General features: G+C 48.7%; 3 protein-coding genes across 3 annotated transcripts in view; 1 reads left to right on the top strand and 2 right to left on the bottom strand.

Moving 5' to 3' along the window:
• The window catches only part of LOC146221696 (uncharacterized), an 11,047-nt gene extending 6,322 nt beyond the window's left edge, over positions 1–4,725 (top strand). Inside the window, exons 10-12 of the mRNA XM_084692066.1 lie at positions 3,415–3,632; positions 3,753–3,937; positions 4,065–4,725. Of these exons, the coding sequence (XP_084548192.1) occupies positions 3,415–3,632; positions 3,753–3,937; positions 4,065–4,169 (508 nt within the window). The 3' untranslated portion in view covers positions 4,170–4,725. The remainder of the gene's footprint in view (positions 1–3,414; positions 3,633–3,752; positions 3,938–4,064) is intronic.
• Positions 4,726–5,058: 333 nt separating this feature from the next.
• On the bottom strand, positions 5,059–6,648 carry LOC146221695 (glycoprotein hormone beta-5-like). The gene is made up of 3 exons (XM_084691828.1): positions 6,336–6,648; positions 5,433–5,634; positions 5,059–5,274 (listed from the first exon to the last, which is right to left on the bottom strand). Exons 2-3 carry the CDS (start codon positions 5,631–5,633, stop codon positions 5,086–5,088), a joined length of 390 nt encoding a protein of 129 aa, XP_084547954.1. The 5' UTR covers position 5,634; positions 6,336–6,648; the 3' UTR covers positions 5,059–5,085.
• Positions 6,649–8,016: 1,368 nt separating this feature from the next.
• Positions 8,017–10,000, bottom strand: part of ppp2r5b (protein phosphatase 2, regulatory subunit B', beta) — a 15,885-nt gene continuing 13,901 nt past the window's right edge. The window contains exon 13 of the mRNA XM_084691663.1: positions 8,017–10,000. This exon is cut by the window's right edge and continues 315 nt beyond it. The gene's annotated coding sequence lies outside the window, so the exon portion shown is untranslated.

Here is a 10,000-nt window from a genome sequence, read left to right as displayed (position 1 = left end):
TAGGTGATCTCTAAGCTTTGAAAGGGTTTTGACGCAGACAGACACACACACAGACTCATGTTAACTAAGACATACAAAGATTTGCTGTAACATACAGATACTTTAACACGCACACTTACTATAACACACACTTTAATAACACTTTAACAAATACAATTTTACACAAAAGTACTCTAAGACACACTTACTTACAATAACACACACACTATAACATACACACACTTACAATAACACACCCACTATAACACACACACACTCTCAGGCCCCCCATCTAGGTCCACTGACAGCAGGGTGACTCAGCACGACGACGTATCTGTTTGTATCCCTCCCCAACGACGCCGTTACCGCGCCAACCGCTCCATCCCCAAGAACTGTAATATCACAGAAGCTTCTACAACTCTTCACCTCCTGTTGCTGTAGGACCTTACATGTGTCTGTGTGTGTGAGAGAGAGAGAGAGTGTGTTTGAGTGCGTGTGTGAGAAAGTGTGTGTGTGTGAGAGTGTGTGTATGTGTGAGAGTGTGTGTGTGTGAGAGAGTGTGTGTGTGTGAGAGTGTGTGTGAGAGTGTGTGTGTGTGAGAGTGTGTGTGTGAGAGTGAGAGTGTGTGTTATTTTTAGGGTTATGACTGGTAGGAGAACATTAGACAATGTTCTCTTGTTCTTAAAGTAGCTTTACAGTCCAGTTCACCTCCTGATCCACACACACACACACACACAGCAGTTCACCTCCTGATCCACACACACACACACACAGTCGTTCACCTCCTGATCCACACACACACACACACAGCAGTTCACCTCCTGATCCACACACACACAGACACACACACCAGTTCACCTCCCGATCCACACACACACACACAGTTCACCTCCTGATCCCTCCATACAGACACACACACACACACAGTTCACCTCCTGATCCACACACACACACACACCAGTTCACCTCCTGATCCACACACACACACACCAGTTCACCTCCTGATCCCTCCACACAGACACACACACACACACAGTTCACCTCCTGATCCACACACACACACACAGTTCACCTCCTGATCCACACACACACACCAGTTCACCTCCTGATCCACACACACACACACACACGTGTACACACACCCACAAGTGAACCCACACCAGCATACACACAAAACATTTTACAGACACACCTACACGTGTACACACACACACATTCAGTGAGACGCCTTTGTTAATTGGGGTGGCATTGTGTGTGTGTGTGAGTGTGTTGGGAGATTAGGTGATGTCATACATTCCGTTTCCGATGACAACCATGGAGGTGGAATGTTGGTGTTGGGGCAGTAAGTACGGGGACGGTAACTGTGTTTGTGTGTGACTGTCAGTTTTAGAGGTGTGTGGGTGTGTGTGTTTCTTGTTGGATATCAGTAAATGATAGCAGACCGACAGGAGGAAAGGTGTTCACCAAGCGGACACACACACATCTACACACACACTTGCACACACATGCTGACACGCACACACACACGTAAGGCACACGCGCTCAACATACACCCACGCTGACACAGTCTTGACCCAAACCCTCAGGGTCTCCTGAACTGGCCCTGCCCTTCCTCCAGCACCACAAGTGGAAAACCTACACAAGAGTGTGTGTGCCTAGTGTGTGTGTGTGTGTGTGTTACAGCAGAACAGACCCAACCCCTAAACCATGTTGCTCGGTTCACCATGCTCCAGAGGAACACACACTCATGTTGCCATTCATTCATTCATTTGTAGTTCACTCATTCACTGATGAGTGATGTCATACTGATGAGTGACGTCACAACTGATTAGTGATGTCACAACTGATCCGGAGGTAGAAGACTGGAAATAATGTGTGCACGTGCAGTGTGTATGTGCAGTGTGTGTACATGTGTGTTTTCTCCTCCATCGTGGCCTTGACGGAAAAGCAATCGACTGTTCCTTAAATGTCTCAGAGAGAGAGAGGGAGAGAAAGAGAGACGGAGAGAGAGAGAGACAGAGGGAGAGAGAGAGAGACAGAGGGAGAGAGAGAGAGACAAAGGGAGAGAGACAGACAGAGGGAGAGAGAGAGACAAAGGGAGAGAGACAGAGGGAGAGAGAGAGACAGAGGGAGAGAGAGAGAGACAAAGGGTGAGAGAGAGAGACAAAGGGAGAGAGAGAGAGACAGAGGGAGAGAGAGAGAGACAAAGGGAGAGAGAGAGGGAGAGAGAGAGAGAGAGAGACAAGGGAGAGAGAGAGAGAGAGAGAGAGAGGGAGAGAGAGAGAGAGAGACAAGGGAGAGAGAGAGACAAAGGGAGAGAGAGAGAGACAGAGGGAGAGAGAGAGAGAGAGACAGAGGGAGAGAGAGAGAGACAAAGGGAGAGAGAGAGAGACAGAGGGAGAGAGAGAGAGACAAAGGGAGAGAGAGAGAGAGGGAGAGAGAGAGAGACAAAGGGAGAGAGAGAGAGAGAGAGAGAGAGAGAGAGGTTTGGATTGTGGGTGTGACCTGTGAGGAGTGCTTTGGTTCTTACCTGCCCTACATATAGACCGAGAGACAGAGAGAGGGAGACGACACACACACACACACTCTCACACACACCTGTCCACGCTGCTGACATACCTGGACCCACCTGGACTGAACAAGCTCTGCACACTGTCTACAGGTAAGACTGTTCACCTCGCTCTCACACACACACACACACACCTGGGGGTCACTGTTGAGTTCTGTAGCTGTGGGAAAGACGATTTTCTGTGAGGTTCCGTACCTATGATGTTCTAGTGTTCTCTGAGGTTCCGTACCTGTGATGTTCTAGTGTTCTGTGGAACGTCTAGAACGTCTACAGAGAATGTCTGATGTGTCTTTGGGTCAAACAGACAGAATATTCTAGAGCTCGGATCTATCTTTCAGTGTGTTCTAGAAGGCTGAGATATGTCAGTGAATCAGTGTAGACAGTTCTAAAACACAGACACACACACAGAGACAGACACACACTCACACACACAGCCGCTACAAGACATGGAAAGCTCTTGGGGCCAGAGAGAGAGAGAGCTGGGTGATTTCAGGGTTGGCGTGGCAACGAGGCGTCGCTGCCGAGTGACGGCGTCCCCAGGCGATTCCGCCGTTGCCGTGGCGTTCCCAGCGATGTGAGCGGAACTGGAAAGACGTGTGTGGGACCCTCCTCAGGAAAACATGACTTTACTGTTTATATATGTGTGTGTGTGTGTGTGTGTGTGTGTGTGTGTGGAGGGGTAGGAGGTGTGTGTGTTCAGTTATAAAACTATATATACTGTTGTTTTATACACTTTGTTAATCATTAGATTGACAGACAGACAGAGGGGAGGGGAAGGAACGAGGGGGAAAAAAGGAATTCCCCTCATAGGTAGAGAACAAGGACTTGTCTATTAGAATTCTTCATACATTTTTGGGAGCGTCTTAAATCATTCTAATGTTCTCCAGATCCATCACGACAAATAAACTGGCATCTGAAGGTAACCTGTGTGTACACGTGTGTGTGTGTATGTGTGTCCTGCAGATCGCGGTCCAGATGTCTGTGTTTGTGTCCTCTCACCTCTGTCTCCTGGCGTTGCCGGTGGTTACCATCCTGCTGTTGTCCCCATTCAGCAGCTCTGAGGGACCCGGATGTTTCCTCTACCGTGAGAACACACCACACACTCACACACCACACACACACGTACACACACACACTCCTTTCTACCTTTCATTCCTCACCCCCCCCCCTTCCCCTCCATCTCCCCCCCTCTCCTGCCCGGCAGCGTTTAACGTGACCATCCGTAGTGACCGTCGGGGTACGTGCAGAGGGACCCATGTGGTGTTTGCCTGCGTGGGCTACTGTGAGTCCAGCGCCTTCCCCTCCCGCTACTCCGTCCTGGTCGCCTCCAACTACACCCACAACATCACCTCGGCTTCACGCTGCTGCACCATCAGCAGGGACGCCAAGGTGGGGCCAGGGCGAGAGAGGGATGGATGGGTTTATGGATGGATGATAAATGATGGACATATGGATGGATGGATGATAAATGATGGACATATGGATGTTTCACAGTGGTTGATGTCTCTGTCCACAGGTCAAAGTTCGTCTGGACTGTCCCCGAGGTCGTCACCATGACGACATTGAGATCCTGACAGCAAGGGCCTGTCGTTGTGACATGTGTCGCAAGTCACGCTACTGACACGCTACGGAAAGACGCTATATATCAACACACGCTACTGACACGCTACAGAAACACGCTACATATCAACACACGTAACTGACACGCTACGGAAACACGCTACATATCAACACACGCTACTGACACGCTACGGAAAGCCGCTACATACCAACACACGCTACTGACGTGCAGATGGAACATGAAACATTTCAACAGAACATTCTACTGACACACTACGGAAACACGCTACATACCAACACACGCTACTGACATGCAGATGGAACATAAAACATTTCAACAGAACATGCTACTTACACGCTAAGGGAAATTGCAACATGACAAAACATGGTACACGCCTACAACATATGCAACAACGTTTTTTTTTTACTCTGCCGAATGTGTTATGAGGATGGGATTTCAAATCTGGAGACCGATCTATTGGCTTGGTCTGTTTACCCAGGCCAGATCTATCAACTTCAGATACACGCCCATGGTTAGGATGTATAGATCTTTATTAATATTTATGAGCTTGAACAGAAATGTGTACATAGTTGTTGAAAGATTGTAGTGAATGTTGAATGGCAAGAATGAATAAAGAAATTAAATGAAACCAACAAACTGATTTTTGGAAAAACCTGTTTTTATATTCAGATCAAGTTTAAAAATAATGTACTCTGGTTTATCACACATTTCCATCTCTCTCTCTCTCTCTCTCTCTCTCTCTCTCTCTCTCTCTCTCTCTCTCTCTCTCTCTCTCTCTCTCCTCTCTCCCTCTCCCTCTCCCTCTCCCTCTCCCTCTTCCTCTCTCTGTCTCCCTCTCCCTCTCCCTCTCCCTCTCCCTCTCCCTCTCCCTCTCCCTCTCCCTCTCCCTCTCCCTCTCCCTCTCCCTCTCCCTCTCCCTCTCCCTCTCCCTCTCCCTCTCCCTCCCCCTCTCCCTCTAGAAGGTCTCACACTCTGTGTCCAGGGTGGAGCAGACAGAGCAGAGGCACTGCAGGGCGAGGGGGTAGCGGTAGAGGGGGGACACGTGGGCGGGGCATCCCGGCAGCCTGGCCGTCAGGTGGCGAGCGCGTCCGTAGGTGCACACCTGGTGGTGCCTCTGGATGTAGGGGGGGTCGGGTACAGGGCGCTGGGGGGGAGGAGAGGAGGGGGATGAGTAATGTACCCCATTCAGTGTGTGTGTGTGTGTGTGTGTGTGTGTGTGTGTGTGTGTGTGTGTGTGTGTGTGTGTGTGTGTGTGTGTGTGTGTGTGTGTGTGAGTGTGAGTGTGTGCGTGTGCGTGTGTACCTCCCAGGTATGGCAGCGCCCCCAGCATGCCTGGGTGGTGATGCGCAGGCTGCCACAGCCGGGCTTCTGGGCCACGAAGGAGAACTCCCGCACCGCGCAGCCACGGAAACCGTGCAACGTCGTCACGGCGACGCACAGGCCCGCCCCGGCAACCAGGAGGAGCAGGACGAAGGAGAGGCAGGGGAGAGGAGGGCGACACATTCTGAGAGAGAGAAAGAGAGAGAGAGAGAGAGAGAGCAAGAGAGAGAGAGAGAGAGAGCAAGAGAGCAAGAGAGAGAGAGAGAGAGAGAGCAAGAGAGAGAGAGAGAGAGAGAGAGAGAGAGAGAGAGAGAGAGAAAGGGAGAGATAAGAGAGAGAGATAAGAGAGAGAGGCGAACAGTCTTTCCAATCTTTCCCCAGTTCAACACGTGCCGTCTGAACTGCGGCGCTGCTCTTGGGGGGAGTATTGGGATTCGGCCTTAGACTGACACAGCTCTCCCTCTAGCGGCCCCCAGCAGTACTGCAGAGGCACAAGCGCACCTACAACCGTGCCGTCTGAACCGCTCTTTACGCGACAATCTCAGCGCTTTTGCAGAAGAACCACACCACTCATTATTCAGAGATGTTTTTTTACGTATGTTAGTATGTATGTAGTGTATAAATATTAATATATGGTTACGTATGTAGATTTGAAGAGCTTTTCTTTAGTTTAACAGCTACTTCCCTCTTCATCATGGCACAGTTGTGCGCAGAATCATGCCTCATCGCCATGTCAAAGTTTTTCATGTCAAGTACATCATGTAGATATTGAGATGAATCCAAATGCTTCTTTGGATGCGCGTGCGTCAACATCGATCATGAACTTTAAAAAAACAAACATCAGTAAACCGACCCAGAAGAGATGAAAAAACTATACTTTCTTACCTTAGTTTTGGGTGAAGTAACAGGATTCTCTGCCTGTGAGGATTCTTCGCCTTCTGAATGTTCCGGAGCTCTGAATGTAAATTATATATATATTGTTGTTGTTGTGTTTTTGTGCTGAGGTCCGTTATCCAATCGACAGTCGGACAGTCTGACGTCACCGCTATTATAACGAGAAGACTATTAAATTGTGATGGCGACCCTGGAAAATCTCGGCGCCGGTCAATATTGCCTTAACCTCCGTTTGTATCGGGGTTTGTGTGTGTGTGTGTGGGGGAGAGAGTTCATGCTGTTAGATGTGGTCATCTATGAATGACTAAATGTGCCCTTAAAGACAGTAATAGAAATGCATGGCCAGGCAGGCTACACTCCTCATAACACAGAGAGAGAGAGAGAGAGAGAGAGGGGGGGGGGAGGGAGAGGGAGGGAGGGAGGGAGGGAGAGAGAGAGAGAGAGAGAGAGAGAGAGAGAGAGAGAGAGGGAGGGAGGGAGGGAGGGAGAGAGAGAGAGAGAGAGAGAGAGAGAGAGAGAGAGAGAGGGGGAGGGAGAGAGAGAGAGAGAGAGAGAGAGAGAGAGGGGGGAGGGGGGAGGGAGGGAGAGAGAGAGAGAGAGAGAGAGAGAGAGAGAGAGAGAGAGAGAGAGGGAGGGAGGGAGAGAGAGAGAGAGAGAGAGAGAGAGAGAGAGAGAGAGAGAGAGAGGGAGGGAGGGAGGGAGGGAGAGAGAGAGAGAGGGAGGGAGAGAGAGAGAGAGAGAGAGAGGGAGAGAGGAAGGGAGAGAGAGAGAGGGTTGTTCCATTTTTGATCTCTTGTAATTAACAAGGCCGTGATGGATGTGTGTTGCAGAGACACACACACACAAAGACAAACTTTCACACACAGAGATACACACACCTATACAGTCACACACAGAGACACACACACCTATACAGTCACACACAGAGACACACACACCTATACAGTCACACACAGAGACACACACACCTATACAGTCACACACAGAGATACACACACCTATACAGTCACACACAGAGACACACACACCTATACAGTCACACACAGAGACACACACATACAGTGAGAGAGAGTCGCAGACTAAATGAAGCCCAGGTGAATCTCAGATGTTTGTCAAAGTGAAGTTCATTCTTTTCAACTCTCCTTCATGTCTACAGTCACCCTCCTAGCAGATGGTCCCCAAGCATAATCTTCATCATCGTCACCACCCTTATCATCCTCATCACTTCATCATCGCTCTGGTTCAGCACAACCACCAGGCAGACAGTGCAAATGTAGTTTTTGTGTTGCTACGTGTTACAGGTCAGCCCCACCTTATTGCCATTCTAGAACCCTAATCTCCAGATGCTCCAGAACATGCACCTTCATCTCTGAGTGGGCGGGGCTTACAGAAGCCCCTTCCCCTTTTACAGTTCTGCTTCCTGTCGTGGCTTCGAGGGTTGGGAGGGAGGGAGGGAGGGAGGGCTTCTAGAGAACTAGAATGCGTGGGCCAGTGTTCTGGAACGCGTTCTAGAACACTTTGGGAACATTCAACATTGCATTCTATAGCGCATCATAAACTTTCCCCCCCACACACACACATAGATACACACACTCAACCCTTCAGATTCAAAACAGACAAGGGGGATTGCGGGAAGGAACTATTGAGCCAAAATCAGGAAGTGACATCACAATCAGTTTCTATTTCCTTCTTTTAAACGAAACCTAAAACGAAAGACAGAGTTTGGAGACGGTTCTTGGAGACGATTGGGAGAAGCTGTTTGTTTACAGACAAACCAAAAGCTCCTTTGACAAACACCTAAATCACAATCAATCAATCAGTCAGTCAATCAGTCAGCCAGTCAGTCAGTCAGTCAGTCAGTTAGTTACATTCTGATTCAAACCCTGTTCCCCTGGACACCCAGCTCCAGCCAGAGAGAGAGAGAGAGAGAGAAAGAGAGAGCGAGAGAGAGAGAGAGAGAGAGAGAGAGAGAGAGAGAGAGAGAGAGAGAGAGAGACAGAGAGAGAGAGAGAGAGAGAGAGACAGAGAGAGAGAGAGAGAGAGACAGAGAGAGAGAGAGACAGAGAGAGAGAGAGAGAGAGAGAGAGAGAGAGAGAGAGAGAGAGAGAGACAGAGAGAGAGAGAGACAGAGAGAGAGAGAGACAGAGAGATTCTCTCTCCCTCAAGCACTCTAGACACATCACTGGTACACCCCATTTGAATAAACACACACACACACACACCATCTTTTCACCCTAACCAACGTCCTGCAATAAGGTCACACAATTTTCTGATCCTAGAAAATCAATAAATAGCATCAATATCCACAAAATCAACATAAAATACTAAAACGTCTAAATGTTAGAAAAAATAAAAAATAAAAAAAAATAAAAAAGAGAAATCGTAGTCTCAACCAAATGCATGAACAGGCAGAATTAGATTCATAAGACAAATGAACACCCATCATAACTCAGAGTTTTCCAGAGAAGATTAGAGGGGGGGGGCCAAAAGGTCGAAGGTCATTCGTGACCCGGAACCCACCCACCAACCCTTCTCAGCATTCTAAGCCTTGCCACCCCAAATGACCCTGAACCAATCAGAATATTGCTAACATAAAGGAGTGTCCCACCTCTCTGCGTCTCCATGGTGATCAGACAATAAGAAGTAGAAGAAGAATGTAGTATTTTGTCGTCACATCAAAACAAATGTTTGTTTGTTTTATCCTCTAGCAGTAGGTCTGCTGAGCCTCAGTCCCACACCTGGGTGGAGCTAGCGACGCCAGCCACATCCAGACCTGTATCTCTCCCATTCGTTCCAGGTGGACTTGATTTGACTCACCTATCGTGGCTGGGTGGAGCTTAGGCCATTTGCTTGTATCCATAAGGGTCATCACACCTTTTATTAGGAGGGGGGGGGGGTCCCCACACACACTCCTGTTACCTTCAGTATTCACCAGCAGACTTGTTACAGGCCCCGCCACAGGCCGTCAGGCTGAGGGTGTAGTCAAAACAAGCCGCCCCGAGTGTGAGGAGAGAGGTGCAGATTCAGGGTGCCCCGCCCAGGTGAATTGAGAGTGCTACACTATGATAACCCCACCAACACTACAGAGATTCACCCTTACACATATAAAAACACAAGTTATATAAGTAGTTGAGTAAACAAGAAATAACATTATTATTATTATTCATTATTCATTATTATATTCTTCTATGGTTAACTTCAATATTATCAACATCTCAGTCTTGATCTTTGTCACTGCGGCTCCTCATCGTCGTGGGGACGGTCAAATGTCCTTTGGTGGAACTGGAAGAGAACCATGTTCTCCTGGGACCTACAACCGCTAGAACCACGAGCTGGAACCAGAGGTGGATCTGTGTGTGTGTGTGTGTGAGTGTGTGTGTGTGTGAGGGAGTGTGTGTGTGTGTGTGTGTGTCAAAATGTACATGCAAGAAGGGGTAGTGAGTGTGTCTGTGGGTGTGTTTGGGAAGGTACGTGTGTGTGAGTTTGGGAGAGAGGAGAGCTGTGAGAGAAAGAAAATCTGAAAGAAAGGTAGTCTGATGACTTTGTCAGTGTGCCTGTGTGTGTGTGTCTGTGTGTGTGTCTGTGTGTGTGCCCATGTATGTGTATGTGTTGGTGTGTGTGCATGTGTATGTCTGTGTGCTTCTGCCTGTGTGTGT

This window comes from Hypomesus nipponensis, chromosome 25, assembly GCF_054491055.1.
Source record: "Hypomesus nipponensis isolate SF chromosome 25, ASM5449105v1, whole genome shotgun sequence".
Taxonomy (NCBI): Eukaryota; Metazoa; Chordata; class Actinopteri; order Osmeriformes; family Osmeridae; genus Hypomesus; species Hypomesus nipponensis.
Note: the sequence above shows the minus strand (reverse complement) of the source record. Positions and strands in the feature narration are given on the sequence as shown.

Coding starts and splice junctions, on each gene's coding strand:
- LOC146221695 (XM_084691828.1), bottom strand. CDS start 5,633: ATGTGTCGCCCTCCTCTCCCCTGCCTCTCCTTCGTCCTGCTCCTCCTG. Junction 5,275..5,432: donor GGCGCTGCCATACCTGGGAG/GTACACACGCAC, acceptor CCTCCCCCCCAG/CGCCCTGTACCCGACCCCCC.